This window comes from Camelus bactrianus, chromosome 13 (genome assembly GCF_048773025.1).
Source record: "Camelus bactrianus isolate YW-2024 breed Bactrian camel chromosome 13, ASM4877302v1, whole genome shotgun sequence".
NCBI classification, from domain to species: domain Eukaryota; kingdom Metazoa; phylum Chordata; class Mammalia; order Artiodactyla; family Camelidae; genus Camelus; species Camelus bactrianus.
In genome coordinates, this window is record NC_133551.1 from 32,533,621 (window position 1) to 32,551,762 (window position 18,142).

The 18,142-nt window shown below is 31.9% G+C and overlaps 1 protein-coding gene across 3 annotated transcripts in view; it reads right to left on the minus strand.

Moving 5' to 3' along the window:
* EFCAB7 (EF-hand calcium binding domain 7) overlaps positions 1–18,142 on the minus strand; it is a 42,207-nt gene that overhangs the window by 15,801 nt on the left and 8,264 nt on the right. For all 3 annotated transcript variants that reach the window (XM_045512480.2, XM_010949695.3, XM_045512475.2), the window contains exons 7-10: positions 9,190–9,331; positions 6,137–6,246; positions 3,657–3,814; positions 2,887–3,020 (exon numbers count right to left, since the gene is read on the minus strand). In XM_045512480.2, coding sequence (XP_045368436.1) covers positions 2,887–3,020; positions 3,657–3,814; positions 6,137–6,246; positions 9,190–9,331 — 544 coding nt within the window. The remainder of the gene's footprint in view (positions 1–2,886; positions 3,021–3,656; positions 3,815–6,136; positions 6,247–9,189; positions 9,332–18,142) is intronic.

Consider the following 18,142-nt stretch of genomic DNA (forward strand, 5'->3'; position numbering starts at 1 on the left):
TGACAAAGATACAAAGTCAATTCAATGGAGAAAGGATAGTCTTCTCAACAAATGGTGCTGGAACAACCGGACATCCACATGCAAAAACATAAATCTAGACAAGGACCTTACATCTTTAACAAAAATTAACTAAAATGGGCTATAGACCCAAAACACAAATCTGTAAGGCTTCTGGAAGAAAAAAGGAGAAAATATGGATAACTTTGTATTGTTGAGGTTTTAGATACTACACCAAAAACATACAAACCAAAAGCATGATCCATGAAAGAAAAAATTGACATGTGAGACATCATAAAAATTAAAAACTTCTGCTCCATGAAAGACACTGTCACTGTTAAGAGAATGTTAAGAGAAAGACTAGAAGAAAATACTTGCAAAACATACATTGATAAGGACTCGTATCCAATATATGCAAAGAATTCTGAAAGCTCAACAAGAAAACATCTCAATCAAAAAATAAGCAAAAGATATATAAATGATAAATAGGCATATGAAAAGATGCTCAACGTCATGTCATTGCAATTAAAACAACAATGTGATACCACTATATGCCTATTAGCACAGCTAAAATACAAAAAAACTGGCAATATCAAATGGTGACAAGAATACCATCCAACTACTGTTGAATTGAAATGAACTGAAATGAGCTGAAAACTACATACAGACAAAAATCTGTACATGAGTGTTTACAGCAGTTATATTCATAATTGCCCCAAACTGGAAGAAACCAATACGCCCTTAAATAGGTTAAAGAATAAACAAACTGCGGTACATTTATCAAGTGAAATATTACTTAGGACTGAAAAGAAATGAGCTATCAAGCCATGAAAAGACATGTTGGAAACTTAAATGCATATTGCTTAACAAAAGAATCCAGTCTGAAAAAGTTATATGCTGTGTAATATTCCAACAATAAGACACTCTGGAAAAGGCAAAACTATAGAGACAGTAAACGATTAGTGGTTGCCAGGGGTTTGAAGGGATTAATAGGTAGATGAATATGTAGAGCATAAGGAATTTTCAGAACCATGAAATGATTCTGTCTAATACTGTGATGGCAGATACATAACATTGTGTATTTGTCAAAGCTCATAAAACTGTATAACACAATACAACTCTAACATAAATTATATATTTCAGTTAATAATAATGTATCAGTATTGGTTCATCAACTTTAAACAATGTACCATCCTAATGCAAGATGTTAATAAGAGGGGGGATTGGGAGAGTGGGGAAAAAGGCTGCATGGGAGATCTACTCAATCTTTACTGTAAACTAAAACTGCCCTAAAAATAAAGTCTATTAATAAAAAATTTTTTAAAAAGGCATCTTTAAGTCTAAAAAGGTTTATAAAATGATCTTACAGGTAAATAATATATTTTCTTATTAAGAGGAAGGATAAATGAAATTAATATTACATATAATGGTTAGAAAGATTAGTATTTCAGAACTTAAAAAGCCCATTTCTTCATAGCATTATTAATGTTGCTGAAGGAAACATTTCCCCCAAGTCATTTTTTAAGTCAACCGTTCTTGGGGACTTTTTGTGGCATGGTACTGAAGGTTCAGAAGCTTGACTGTCTGGATTACAAATTCAGCTGTGAAATTTTCTTGCTGTACAATCTTGGTCAAGTGACTTACCTTCTTCGATTCTGATTTCTCATTTGTAAAATGAGAATAATAATAGTATATACCTCAAAGAGGTAATGTGTAGAAGGGCTCTCACCTGATACATGGTAAACCCTCAAAAAAAAAGTTAACTATCAATTTTACCAATTTAATTAAATTATTAAACTAAAATTTTATTTAACAACAACTTACAGTAAGAAAATCCTAATTATGATTAACTCTTATGGAATGTGATCTAGTGCCAACAACAGAGAATCAAAATGTTATAACATTAGTTACAAGATGATTACATCTTCCTAGAAATAATATTCTATGCTATCAATCTTGTTAATCAAAGTTTAATATTATAAATCAATATACATTTCTTATTCTTCATTACACTATATAAACTTTCAGTTAAAAAGATATATTTTTAAAATTTTTATATTAATAACATTTCTACCATATTTGCTGTTTAGATAAACAGATTTATCAGACTCCCACCTGGCTCACTGACTCTGCCAAGCTTAGACCACTTCAAGAACCAGAGGAATAGAACACATCTCTACCCTAGTGCCAGCAACATGTGAGTTAATCTCTCTCTTGACTGCATTCTAGCCTTCTCAAATTTCGTGTTCTGTGATCTACAGTTGGCTATGGCTTTCTAGTTTTCCCCTTTGACCTTTCAGTCTTTGGCTTAAATACGTACACAAGTCCTACCCCTCTTCTCAGACTTCTCCTAAGTGACAACTAACTGCCTCATTCTCAGTATTTTTCTTTCCCACATTAATATTTTTAGCTTCTGTACATCCATGGATGAACTTTACCAATTCAACTCAAATATAAAAAATGAAAGAATTCTTAACATATATAAACAACTGCCTAGAAACCGCTTAATTTTTAACACAAATCTAGCCGATTAGCTCTTTGCTGCCCTCTTCTGGGCAGAGTTTGGGACTCTTAACCGCTTCAGTTCCTTTGCTATCAGAGCTAGGACAAAGTTTTTTACATTCTAAACTCCATAAAGCATATAAATTATGATTAATTTACATTTTCTTTTAACTTGAATACTACACCAACTATGAATTTAAGGAATATAAAAGTCTAAATTTTTACAGTCTACAAACAATGCTATTACTTTGAAATTGTCCTAATTGCAATCATATTCCATGGATAAGTTTGACATTTAACTTCTTAAGGATGAAAGGGTGCTATATATATATTTTTGTGTGTTTGTTTGTTTTTAACATATCCATTAAGAAAAAGAAAAGTGCTTACCTCTGCAGACAGCCCAAGCATCTTCATCACATTTCTCACCACTTGTTCTCAATTCAAAAAAATTATATTCTTCAAGGCTAAGAAGACCATTTCCATCTAAATCAATTACTTCAAATATATCTGATAAAGTTGACCTAAAATTATAAAAATAGAGAATTATTTTTTGTCTCTAAGGAAACTAGATTGAAGGTTTCTATAAGGATAATTTTCAAAAGTAATACCAAGGCATCAAACAGTATTTGTGAATGATAAAGTTCATGTATCCAAATGTATTTTTAACTCATGAGATAAACTGCATGAGATAAACAAGCTTCTAAAGCAAACACAGTATCTCAATACATAGTAGGAACTCAGTGAATCATAGTTTCCTTCTTTCTTCTCCTTTTTCCAATTTACTTTCTTCTTCCTCTCTACCTGCAGCCAGGTCTTACCGTGTATATTTAGGGTATGGGAGAACTACCTGAGTATTTGGATTTAATATCTGACAGTTATCTAAGTCAATAGTGCGCCTAGCAGTATCTATTTCTAGTCGGGGAGAAATCCATAGATACGTAACTAAAGTTGACTTGCTGAACGTATGGAACCCGGAAATGAATGGCAACCTCAGACCCACGAATAGGTTACTTATAGATGCCTAGTGGATGAGTTGAGCTATTGATTAGAATCTGGGGGTGGGGGTGGTGGCAAGCCAAAGGAAAGGATGGAAGACAGGCTACTGATATACATCCAGTCTAGATGTTATATTTCTAATTTTAATAAACAAAACTTACCTAAATTCCTTTGTAAGAAATAATTCCCCTGATTCATCTCTATACACAAGTTGGGCTTCTTCTGCTATTGGTTTTATTTCTCTCCTTAGCCTACAGCCAGTTGTGGAAGGAATTAACCAGTAAATTCCAGGTCCTAGTTCACCAGTCCACCCAAACACCTTTTCTCAAAAGAATTTTAAAAAGAAACAAACAACCACCATGAGTCTTAATGACTTATCATCTTTCTTATGAAAAGGGAGCATTATGAATAGTTTTTCACCAATTCTATTATGTTCTATCACCAATTCTATTATGTTCATCAATTCTATTACGGTTCTATCAACATTTTATAGGCTTCAAAATCTTTTTGTTAATGGTAAGCCTAGTAATATTAGATGTGGTTTTTTATATCTTTTAAAAACAAATGCCTGAAACTGTAGCAGGTAAGAAGTAATATAACTTCTAAATCTTCCCAGTAATCTTCGAAAATGTTTGTGATGCAAATATTTCAACAGGAAGAAAAGAGAAAAATTTTAGAGTAATTTGTCCAAGTTACAGTTGCCCAATTTGATTCAAATATAAATATATGATCTCTAGTCAGATTTCAATGTTACAAAATAAAAATTAAATATATTTAAAAGAGTTCACTATTTGTATGAATTAGCCATATTTGTAAAAATCCAATTATGTGGACAAAAGCACTGGAATTTTACTATTATCTATGTAATATGGATGATAAAACACGATGGCAGAGTTCAGATAAACCTACTTTATACAAAAATCTTTTCATTACAGGATATTTATGAGTGCCAAGACACTTGTATAGAAAAAAATTTTATTCTCCTCTTCTATAAAAGAGAACAAAATGGCATCCCTCTATCAAACTTCTAGGTGCTTTCTGGAGCCAAATGGTTTCCTATAAAAAGGAGGGGTTGCCACTGTCAAATATATTAAGCCTAAGCATTTTCTAGTCGTGTATAATATCTAAGCTAACAGTTACTTGTCCTTCGGCACAGAGTAACCCTAGGGAATTCTGTCTGGTATTGTGTCCAAAAACTCCTTTCAAATCTCAGGTATATTTTAGGTCATCCTAGGGACTCTTAGCAAAACAGAGTTGCTCATCCAAATTCTGGGTTCAGCCCTATTCTGCCCTCAAAAGTCAGAGGAACCATAAATCGTCCTACAGTGACCACATCCTAATCCTATTTTGATACAAGAAGCAACCCAATAAAAGTCAGGGTCATTTTGAAGACTAAAATTGACCCAAACCGTCCTTTGGAAACCATAATCTTTTAGATTGCCTAGAGGTAGAGTGATATCCAGGAGTGAAAAGCATTTCTTGCTGCTTCCTAATATATGTTATCCCATGACCCTCCCTTATCTCCGCATATAACCTTGAACTGCCACTGTGGTTGGCAGATGGAAAGTCTTTCATGGGCACAACACTCTTCCTAGAGAAAATAACTGTGAAACTAAAACTAAAACTAAAAATCCTTTGTAAATATGACATATTACAGATAAACAGAGGCCTACATAGTAAACAGGCAAATAAAAACTCTTTCAAATTTTATTATTGGCTTGCTATGTACTAACGTTTTTACATATGCAATCTCATATGAAAATAATTTTAACCAAAACACAGTTGGAAAAGATATACTTTGTGGTCAGTTCTGAAGAAGAGTCTAGTGAAAACATTAACTTCTATCATTTTATTTGTTTCTTAGCTGTAACTATTCTTGTCTGTTAGGAAGCCTACAATAAAGACTTTTATATAACATTCCATCAGGGAAAGGTTTGTCTGTCGTTGGGCCTGTATAAAGATTAAATATGATATTGCAGTAAGCCCTTGAATAGTATTATTCCTGTTGTGTAGCAGATGTATTTTGTAGTCCTCATAAAATAAATAGCCACATTTATGTATCTGCCTCACATATTTGGCCCCTGAGTAAATATATAATTAGAAAAGATCACGACAACCCCATGGGCAACATATAAAATCATTTTAAAGCATTTCTTCAGATCAATTTATTTTGGACCCTATAATATGAGTCAAGCCTGAGGATAGTAATTTTGAAGTTTTTCTTTTTACAGTAGTAGAGGTAAGATAAACATCTAAAGGAACTTTTTCAAAGTCTTGAATTGCTTGTATTTAGGGAAAAAAATCCACTGGCATCAATCATTCCTACTGAGTATAACCCAAAAATGTTCACATGTGGGGTATCAGGGCATTTAAAAAAGAGAAGAGTGAAGTACAATGTCACACAACCTGCACATTATGAAGCCAAGATTGCCTATCAATCCTCAATTATTAAATCTCAGCAAGTAAGAAAAAGTCTTCAAAATGAATAAAACATATATAATATGAATAGTGTTTTAAGTATTGTATATACCTTAATTGGAAGGGAAGATTTTAAAAGTTAAAAATACATAGAAAATATTATTCTCCTCAAACTTGAGATCATACTATACTTTAAGTAAACATAAGAAAATAAATTGTATACTTCTCTATTTCGTAGTTCAGTAAAACATGTGAGCTGTAGATTTGCTTGACTCTCATTTTCCTTAAGAATATACAAGACAGTATCAACTGATAACCAAGGGGATGGTTTTCCTATAAACAAGAAAACCCAAATGTCTTAAAAGAAGCAGTCACCACTTAGTCTTTCCTACCTAAAAAAGAAGTTAGTGGTTTCTTTTCTATTTCGATTTTATTTTAGAAATACACATCCCATTTTTATATGTAAACATAGCATTTGCAATAAGGCACATTCCTCTATACAGTGACCTTGTTAGAAACAGTCTCTATATACACACTTTCTAAAAATCATAACTTTTCTTGAACTCATCAGAGAGCCAAGGTCTAAGGCAAGCAAGGAGCCTGAAATCCAAGGAAAAACAAAACCTTTCAAGAAGAGAGGGGATGCAAGCACTGGCTTACCTGTGAAGGAGCATAGGAGGAAGAGATGTTAGACAAGATCTATATACTGATCACTCCAAAATTTATATCTCCTGCTTGGACCTTTCCTCTGAACAACTGCCTAGTTGACATTTCCACATGGATTTCTATATCTAAAACTGACCTTCCCAATCCCCGACCCCCCAAAAACCAACCTGTTCAGATACTCTTCTCTGTCTCAGGTAAGAGCAACTCATTCCCTCCAGCTGCTCAAACTCAAAATCCTGGAACCATCTTAAATTTTCCCTTCTCTCACATATCATCAGGAATCTAATCCATCAGGAACCAATCCTCAGAAAATCCTATGGTTCAACCTTCAAAATATATCCAGAATCTCTACTTCTTATTCCCTGTACACCCTGGTTCAAAGCAACGTCAGTTCCCTTCCAGAATTCTTCAATAGAGTCCTAGCTGGATTCCTTGCTTTCTCCTGGGTGACCTTTAATTTATTTTCAATAAAGCAATCTGACTGCTCCTGTTAAAATACAAGTCAGGTTATGTCCTGTCTCTACTCAGAATCCTCTAAAGGAATTGAGAGTTAGAAGAATGATTCTCCCACCATAACAATAAGAAGAAAATACATGCACTACAAAATCATAACATTTCTTGAACCAATCAGAGCTGAAGTCACAGGGCAACCAGGCAGCCTGAAATCCAAGGAAAGAGACACTTTCAAGGAGAAAGAAGATGCAAGCACTGGCTTCTCCATGGTGGCACACAGAGAAAAAGATGTCAGGCTTATAAGAGGAAGAGAGAGGGCTAAAGAAATATTTGAAGAAGTAAAGATGGAAAATTTTCTAAAAATAGTGATAGATAATAAGGCATAAATCCAAGAAACTCAGAGAGCCCCTAGCAGAATAAATACCAAAACAAACAACAACAACAACAACAACAAAAACCTTCTCAAAAAACTCAACAGCATCAATAAGAAAAACAGAAAAACACTTAGACAAACATTCAAGCTATTGAAAATCAAAGAGAAAATCTTGATAGCAGCCTCCTAAGAGTTCCCAATTTCTCTCAGAGTAAAAGCCCAAGTCCCTATTTAGGAAAACAAACAAACAAACAAACACCACTAAAAAAAGCCCACTCCAAAACTCTACCTGATTTTGTCCTTGTTTCTCCCTGTCTTCATCTTCTGCTGGTTTCTCCTTACTTACTTCAACCTAGCCACTCCAGCCACCTTGTTGTTCTTCTAACACCAGGCACACTCTCACATCAGAACCTCTAAACAGACTCCACTGGCCACTTCCTCCACTTTTCACCCATCCCTTCCACCACCCCTATATCCACAAAGCTTACTCCCTTGCCACCTATGGAAAACAGCAAAAATGTCTGTCCCTCTATATATCCACAGCCCTTTGCAATGTGACTTTACAGCTCCTTCATCAAGAGATCAAATCTATTTCTCCACCTTATAAATCTGTACTTGCCTTGTGACTTGCTGTGAATAACAGAATGTAACAGAAGTAATGTGCCAATTCTGAGTCTAGGCCTACAGTGCTTCTGCTTTCTCTCTCAAATTCCTGTTACACCATAAGAACAAGTCCTGGCTAAATTACTAGAGGATAGGAGATTATACAAGGCAGAATCAAGCGGTCTCAGCTGAGACTCATACAGAGAAGCGAGCCCAAGCAAGATGAGTTAAAGCCAACCACCAGCTAACCTGCAGCTGATCACAGATATATAAGTGAGCCCTCAAAGAAAAACCAGCCCCAGCTCAGACCAAAAGAACTGTCCAGCAGACCTGCTCATGAGCAAATGTTTAACTGCTTTAAGCCACTGAGTTTTGGGGTAGTTTGTTACATAGCAGTTGATAACTGACATACCTCTTTCAAAGTCTGCTCAAATGTCAACTTCTAATGAAATATACACTAACCACCTCTTTTCAGTGGCAATCTATATTCCCTCAGCATTCACAATGCCCCTTTCCCTCTGTTTTTCCCATAGCACTTACCACCTTCTAACACATTAAATTAATAAATAAACCTGATTATATCTCCCACCTCCCTCCCTCCCCAAAAATCATTAAAAGTATATCTAGGGAAAACACCCATATAGCCATTTTTCACTAATTAAACATTATGTAATAACCACTTTAAACTCTAGGAAATTATTAATGTTGATCAAAAAAAGAACATTACCATGAATGCAAAGATTATTAATAAAGATTGTCTAAGTCATGTGACATAGGACTTTGAAGGTATTCAAAAATACTTGCAGTTCAAATTTGTCCCAAATTATGTTCCTACAAAAGCTCTCTTAAATACATCATAAAAAATTGATAAATGTAAAGAGTTAAGGATTAATTAGCAAATAAAAAGTTAATTCTATGTCAAGAGGAAACCATGTAACATTCTGTTTTTGTTTTTAAGGTATTAAAATAAAACATACTTTAAACCTGTACAAAAACAATTTACTTGCTTTGCATAATACAATAACCAGTCAATATAAATGATTTTATTTAAATGTATGTAACCACATGTTTCTTAGGCAGATTATTTTCTTCACTAATTAGAACCATCAAATACTTACATAAGTATTTCCAAAGTGGGCATAAGTTGATATTTTAAAAAAAACCAGAATATTTAAACTTGCCTTCATCTTGACTCAGGTTTAATGGCTTAATTGTTAGGTAAACCATGGATCTCTGAGTTATTTGCATCTTGTATTGATGACTAATGATTTCACCATCTTCTTCCAAGAAAAAGCAACCTTTTGAATGCACACATTGCCACTCCTGAAATGAAGGGAAAAAAATTCAAACAATATTTATTAAAAGTTTCCAGCATGCATAGCAATGAAGAGAAACCTAGAGAACATATAAAAGAAATGTCACATAGAGCTAATGCCCTCCAGGAATTTGCAACATCATTAAGAAGTAATATTAGATAACAGAAAGTTAGGAAAAGATATAATGGAGAGTAGAAATATGAAAAAAGTACAGTTGATGAGAGTGGGAGAAGTACTGAAACAAAGTAATAAATAAACATACTGCTGCAATAATCAGGGTGAAATTAGTGCTTAGAGCATAGTAAGAATGAAGAAGTAAGTACTGCTAAGACTGGTATGTTGAAAGAAAAAGTGATAGGATTTGGTATTTAAAAGATAAAGTATGTGAAAACCAAAATAAGTGTTTCAAGTCTAGGCAACTAAAAGAAGGCCATAAACTTCATGGTCATAGCAAAATGCTGATAAATATCAGTTCTGAGAATTCTATAAAATTGGCTCTACTATCTCTTGGTCTTAAATTCCTCCTCCTAGTCCAAACTAACTTATCCGTATAGAATCTCACAACTAGAATTTCATAACAAATTTTACTTCAAGATGGCAGCTTTAGCAAAAAGTAAAAGATTCTTTATTGAAGGTATGAGAAATTGTTCCATTACCATAGATATAAGCAAAAATGCTTTCCACTCTATCATTAGCAGCCTTGCCTACCTATAAGACTTATTTCTGTTCTACTCCTAATAACTTCCAAAATAGAATATTAATGTTTTGACTTTATAAAGGATGATTTTGAAAAATTATCTATATTTAGATAATAAACTCAAGGCTTTAATAACATTAAGATTACTTAAAAGGTAAGCAGTAGCTGTATAACAGAAATATCAAAATTATGCTGTATAATAATAATATCAAAAATATTATTAATACACTATAGAAGGATTTATTACTGTGGCACCAAAAAGGCAAGAACAAATGTAATTTACATTAAGATTGATATCTCACTTTTTCAAAGGCTAAATCATCTTAACATATACTTACACATCATGTCTCTCCTATGTAAATTATAATTATTTTCATATTTTATATTATTTTCATAGCACAAAAATACATTTAGAATTAGAAATTTAAAAATAGGGAAAAAAATCCCCATAGTTCTACCAATCTAGTTTGATTTTTATGTAATCATTTCTATTTCTGGCCTTATATAAAAACCTATTTTATATATTCTAATTAACACTATTTTATGTTCTGCCTTTTTCCTTCAATATTATATCCAAAACATTGTGCTACTGAAAAAGAACATAGTTGGAGAACTCATATTTCCTGATTTTAAAACTTACTACAAAGCTACAGTAATCAGAACATTGTGATACTGGTATAAAGACAAATATATAGACAAATGGAACAGAAGAGATAGCTCAGAAATAGTCTTACATATATGGCCAAATGATTTTCAACAAGGGTGCCAAGACAACTCAATGGGGGAAAGAGTCTTTTCAACAAAAGAGGCTGGGAAAAATGGATATCCCAGTGTAAAATAACTAATTTGGACCCTACCTTACACCATATACTAAAATTAACACAAAATGGATCTAAGACCTAAATGTAAGTTATTAAAACTACAAAACGGTGAGAAGAAAACATAGGAAGAAAGCTTCATGTCGCTGGATTTGGCAATGATTTCTTGGATATGACACCAAAAGCACAAGCAATAAAAAAATATATAAACTTCATCAAAATTAAAAAACCTCTGTGCATCAAAGGACACTATCAACACAGTGAAAAGGCAACCCATATAATGGGAGAAAATATCTGCAAATCATATACCTGAAAATGGAATAATATCCAGAATATATTAAAAACTCCTACAAGTCAATAACAAAAAACTAAAAAACCTCATTAAAAATGGCCATAGGACTTGAAAAGATATTTCTCCAAATAAGATACACAGATGGCCAATAAGCACATGAAAAGATGCTCAACACTATCATCAGGGAAATGCAAATTAGAACAGTGAGATACCACTTCATACCCACTAGGATGACTATAATAATAATAAAAAACCCCACAGAAAATAACAAGTGCTGACAAGGATGCGGAGAAATTGGAACTCTTGTGCATTGCTGCTAGGAATGTAAAATGATGAAGCCATTATGGAAACAGTTTGACAGTTCCTCCCCAAAATTAAACACAGAATTACCATATGATCCAGTAAATTCCACTTTTGGGTAGATCCCTAACCCAAAAGAATTGAAAGCAAAGACTCAAATATATAAAATATCAACTGACAAATGAATAAACAAAATATGGTATATACCTACAATGGGGAATCATTCAACCTTAAAAAGGAATGAAATTCTGAAACTTGCTGCATACGGATGAACCTTGAGGACATTATGCTAAGTGAAGCAAGCCAGACAAAAAACAAAAGGACAAATATTGTATGCTCCCACTGACATGAAGTACCTAGGGTGCTTAAATTCAGAGACAGAAGGTAGAACGGTGGTTGCCAGGAGCTCAGGGGAGGAGAAAACGAGGAGTTACTATTTAATGGGTACAAAATTTCAAGTGGGGATGATGTAAAAGTTCTGGAGATGGATGGTGGTGATGGTTACACAACATGAATGTATTTAAGGCAACAGAACTGTACACTTACAAATGGTTAAAATGGTAAATTTTATGTTATGTATATTTTAGCCCAATAAAAAAAAAACTTTGCTAAGCAATATTCACATTTCAATTTAACTGGTTCTGTAATTAGCCATTGAGTTGGTATGCCACTACTTACTTAACCATTTCTAAAGCGTTGAACATGCAGTCATTTCTCATCAGTATAGATAATGCTAAAATGAATACTATTTTGTTCAAATGTTTTGCTTCTGATGAATAATATCCTGTAGAAGAACTTCAAAGCAAAAAATATGTACATTTCAAGGCTAATGACATATGTTCCATACTGCTTTATAAAACAGTGATGTAATTTTACAATACCACCAATAGTGTATAATGTAATAATTTGTCATTACATAACTTAGTATGTAGTGTTACCATTAAAAAATTGGTTGGGGATGATTTCTTAAGCAAGGTGTGGGTACATAAAATATTCACTAGAGTATCTCATATATTTTCTTATATGGTATCATAATTATTTTTGCAATAATTTATATTAATGCAATAAAATAATACAATAAACTAAAATGGTATTGTAATAATTTTGCCTTAATTTGAATTTCTTTGATTCCTAGCAAGGTTGAGCATTTCCCCATTTGTTTATCATTCTGTCTCTTTTTGTGTGAGCTGCCTATGTATCCCCTATTGTCAAAGATCTATTGCAGACTTGGTATTTTTCTTACATGTTTTAATAAATTCTTTTGACCTTTTATATATTAACCACTTTTGTAAGTTCTGATGCATGCATTTTCTCTATTTCCTTTAATTTTATTTTTGTTTTTTTTTTCAATTATGTAAGTTTTCCATTTTTATATTGATCTTTTCTTTGGAGATTTCCTCCTAAACTGAATTTTAAGAAATTACCACTATTGCTGACTATTACTTATCCATTAGTCACATGCACTGTCACACCTTTGGGGTATAAAAGATATGTGTACTTTTAATTGAGAAATTAAAATGTGATCTTAAATTACTGGAATTCATCTTCACAAGAATATTTCCCATGACAGAAACAAGTCATTATATATGATATTTCAACAACATCCCTATGAGACAATATGGAGTACATACAAATTAGTCACTTTAATAAACAGGCAAATTGAGATACCCACATGTTATATGGGTTCAGAGATTTACAAGGAACTTGTAGAAATATTAGGTGTAAAGTCTGGTACTTTCGGATCAAAGCTTTTACCATTAGATCACGTTTCTAAAAGAAAACATACTAAGAGTACTAAATTCAAAATTTTTATAACATAATGAGGTTGAAACTTGAGCTTGAGTCAAAAGTTCAACTATTAATGATGAGTAAGAGTATGTACAGACTTTCATTTAGGTTCCCTGTAAATCTCTTCAGTGGGAATATACTATGGACTAATAACAGATGCTATCATTACCTCAAAGCCAACAGCCCTTAATATAATCAACATAACCTTGGAAGACGATGACTGCCCCAGAGAACAAAGGAAAGAGACACTCATATGGAACTTAAGAGATATTACCCTTTGAGACAGTTTGAACTAAGATTCTGACATTAAATTTTTTCCTTTCAATCAATTTTTACTATAGCATTATTAGATAGAACTTCATCTAATATACTTTATGAATATATTTTTTACATTTACCCATCTGGAATGGCAAAGGATGCTAGTTTAGAATTACAGAATATTAAAGGTAGAAGTTTAAAAAGCAATTCAGTGAAGACTTCTCCTTTGATTGATGAAAGTCTGAAAAATAAAGTGATATGCTTAATTCAGAATTCTCGATGATTGCAGAACCAGATCTGAAACCTAGGCATCCTTACTTTCATTCCAAACTACCAGCTATATTCAGAATTCTGAGGTTTTTTCACACTTAAATATCTCCCATGATTTTTTTAAAGCTAATATTTAAAGAAATTTTGTGTTTATGAAATTATTATAAGTATGATAAAGTATTATCACTCAGAATTATATATATATTGAAGTGTTAAGATAAACATGATTGTTTGGTTTTCTTATTTAAAAAAGTAGATTTTAGTAGCTAAAAAATTTCTTAAATTTGTATTGTAATCATGGGTGAGGCAGCCTCCTACTTCCTAGTTAAAAAAATGTTTAAGTGAAACTAAAAAATAATGTGCTTTGCCTGGTACACTGATAGTGAACAGGATTTGTGGTATTTGGGAAACTCAAAGATGGAAGAATTTTTCCATGTGCTTATGGTATTTCCAGGTGACAGAAGATGTCTTTATAAAATTCAGCTGGGGAGGGAGTTAAATATTTTTATTAGAGGTCTTTCCTAAGTTCCAGTTCTAGAAAAGGCACAAGTAAAAGAGACTATATAAGTTTTTTTGGAAAGACAATCAACCTGAATACTGCAACACATGATTAATAAAGCTGGAAAATGGTAAGACAACAGTTATTATAAACAGGAAGAAAGACAAATGCCCTATTATTTACATCAACTAAACTTCAATGTGATAATCAGATTATTTTGAATAATAAATAACACTATTAGGAGAATATGTAGCTCTCCTGTTTAAAAGGAAGAATTCAAATTCTTAAGATCTGCCAGAGTTATTAAAGACACAGTGCTTACTCAACCCCAAATTCCCTTTAAAACAAACAGGCTTTCAATCACACAAAGTTTTTTCTCTAGGACCTAGACTAAAGTGTTATGAATTAAAAGAAAAAAATACTGACAAATTGGCTGGCTCATTGAAATAAATCAATTTGAAAGGGTTATAGATTAAGTTGACAGTTTGAATATCATGAGAAAAATGGGAGAATGCTGAGTTTAAAAAAAATTTAAATGATAGACTAAGAAATTCCACATATGATATAATTTTTGATAATATAAAGCAAAAATAAAATAGTAGCTTGTATTTCTTACATAGGGCATAAGGTGGTGCTATTTTCTACCAATTCAAGTAAATTTATATAAAAGGTAAAAGGACTGTTAATTCAATTATTTGTCATATACAAATTTTATTTATTTTCATTCATAATGTATAGGGAATTGCTTAAAAGCACAAACTAAAAATAGTAAAGTTGAAAATTATAGCTATCAAAATACTTAAATATACACAGTAAAATGACATTTTTCTTGGAACACTGTAGAGAACATGATTTGTTTTGACATATAATTCCGCATTATTAAAGTTTTAGTGAGGTAGAATTATTAAGCAGTAGATCTGCCACAGACGTAGTCAAAGAAAGAACTTTAACATCATCATCACTGTTGTTTTTTTATACAGATACCCTGTGTCACATACTTTTTGTTAAAAGGGGTAATTAGACTATTATTAAACTTTTTGTTATTAAAGAATTATAAACTATATATACTTTTTAAAAAAGGTTAAATGGATGATTTATAAGGGGACAAATTTATATGGATTGCCACCTAATTGACAAGTTGAATTGATCAATATTTTGAAAATCTGAGAAACTTTTATAAAAAAAGTATTATTTAGAGTCTTCACAAAAATTAAGTTAGACAGCCATTTCAAGTTTAAAATGTTTATATTCGTCTTGTAAATATTTATATAAAGAGATAGACCTATACCTCAATTTTAAAAAAGGAGAGACATATATAACCTACATGTTATACAACATTCATATACAACATGTCTGTTATACGACACACACACACACATATATATACAACATATATAGGCATATTCTAATTAGGAGTCTGGATATAATATTGCATCTCTGGAGCTTTCTCTAATTTTAGTCATGACTGTCAATTGAACCTATGCTTCTCTCAAAGAAAAATTTCTGATAAAAACCTAAGTAAGCGGATAAAATTCAGGATTAAAAAAGAATAATACTACAGTACCTACGTATAGTATATAAAATGTAATACATGTATACTCCCTTTGAAGGTTGTATTTTCCTCTTGTAATTCAGGTCTTTTACCAACTGTGTGGATTTACGGTTTAAAATCTGGCTTATGCACACCCGATTACAATAATTTTCTAATTTCTGAAGACCCTTCTTTTCTGTCCCAATTCCATACTTCTCCACTGCACATGAAATTGAGGTGCCCAAACTTGTTTAAAATAGATTTAAAGTATTTGAAGGAAATTAATTTAACAATTCTTTTAGTAATTTATTCTATCAATCTCGATTTAAACAAATTATACAATAACAACATTCATAACCAAGTACTTCTCAGAGTTGTTGTGAAGGTTAAGAAATATATAAAATTTAAGAAAATTTAAAAAATAACTTCAAAATAAAATGCAAAGAACTGAATCCTGCTGAATAACAAAAGCGTCACAGATTTTTTTTAAAAATCACTTCAGCTCATGTAAGAAACATTGGAGAGCAGACAACATCAAGATGAGAAAAAGGACATAAAGAGTCAGGTAACTAATATGAAGTCTATGAATTATTTCCAAAAGACATTAAATTTTATATGAATGTCACAGAATTTAAGAGTTGAAAGTACACCATCTTTTAATCATTAAATTTTCCTACTACCTTTTACCTAATTCCTAATTACCTTTTCCTGCTCTTGATGTCTTAGATTCAAAACTTTAGTCTTTTGTTAATTAATCTTGGCATTGTCTATTAGATCTGTCTCTTCTTTACTATGTTCAAGGCCTACCTTGACCTAGCTGTCCTTACTTTATATTTGCATGACACTATTAGCCTCTCAATAGTCTTCCTAATTTGAGGTCTCCATACACAACATACAACATAATAGAAGAATAACTTTTCTTAAACTACACTTTCACCATGTTACTCCTATATAAAGACCTACAGTAATTTCTTAGTTCTATAATAGTATTAACAACAATATTATTTATTAAAGTGAAACTATATCTCTGGCACTGTGCTAAGTGGTTTATATATGTTAGATGACATAGATTTTTCAAAAACATAACTATTCCCAACTAAACATAATTATTCCCAATTTATGGATATGAAAACTGAAACTCAGAGGGCTGCTGAATAACTTATTAAAGGTCACACAGTTATTAAGTGACAAAGCTAAAATTTGAACACAGGTCTGTCTCTATTCAAAGGTTTTAATCTGCACTTTAGAACAGTGTTTGGCATAAAGTAGTCATTCAATAAATATTTGTTGAATAAATTAATGAATAAATGAAATACTATGCTATACCAGCTTCATATATTGTTAATAATGAAATGAAAATTTTTATTTTTTACTTCAAGGCCCAGTATGGTAAGCAAAATAGCTTGCATGTTACCTTTTTAATGAATATTTGTTGAGTTGAATTAAATTAAAAGAACTACATTGGTACAGGCCCGATTAACAAGAGCATGACAAAGAGAAAAAGTTTTACTATGGCTTTAATATAATCCATTTTAATATTTATTTATAACTTTCTTTATATTGGCTAAAATTATATTTATTTACACTTTAGAATCAGGTAAACGACAATTATTTAACTAAGTTGATTTTATTAGCATTTAATCTAGTTGCAAAATACAAAAAGCTTCCATTGGTAGAAAATAATATTGTTGGAACACTAAATATTGCGTGTGAACATGTTGGACATGCACACCAAATTGCTTAGGGTGTATAGATTCCTAAACAGTCTGAACAAAATTCCTTGGAGATAATGTTTTAAAATTTTAATATAGAACAAATGTCACTGTCCAGCAATTTAAAGATATAAGGGACTTCAGAGTTCAATAACAAATACAGAGTTGTTATTTGAAACAAAAATGTAGCTCTTGAGAACAATCAGTTCAGTTTTCTAACAGTAGTTATAGTATGTGGTCATAACCATTTTTCCCCCTTTTACAGAGGTCTCTAGGTACACATTTTTAATGTATCCTAGCAGTTTCCAGTTAATGTTTTATATTTCTGTAGCTATTATTTCCTGTTGAAAGAAAACTAGTAAAGGTTGAGTCTAGGAAGGGAAAACAAAGGAAGATCAATATTAACACTTTACAAATATTGACTTAGCAAAGTGACTTTGTTGTCTTTCTCTCAAAGGAATTGATACTGAATGAATGATTTATTTATACGAAACATCTATGAAAAGTATTTGTCAAACAAAACAAAAAAATTGCTCGGCCAAGTACATAATTGCATAATCTAGTTATCAAGTTCAAAAACTGAAGAGTCATCATTTTCGAATTCAAGACCTTTTAATAATATTCATCATTTTCACTTAAACTGTATTAGAACT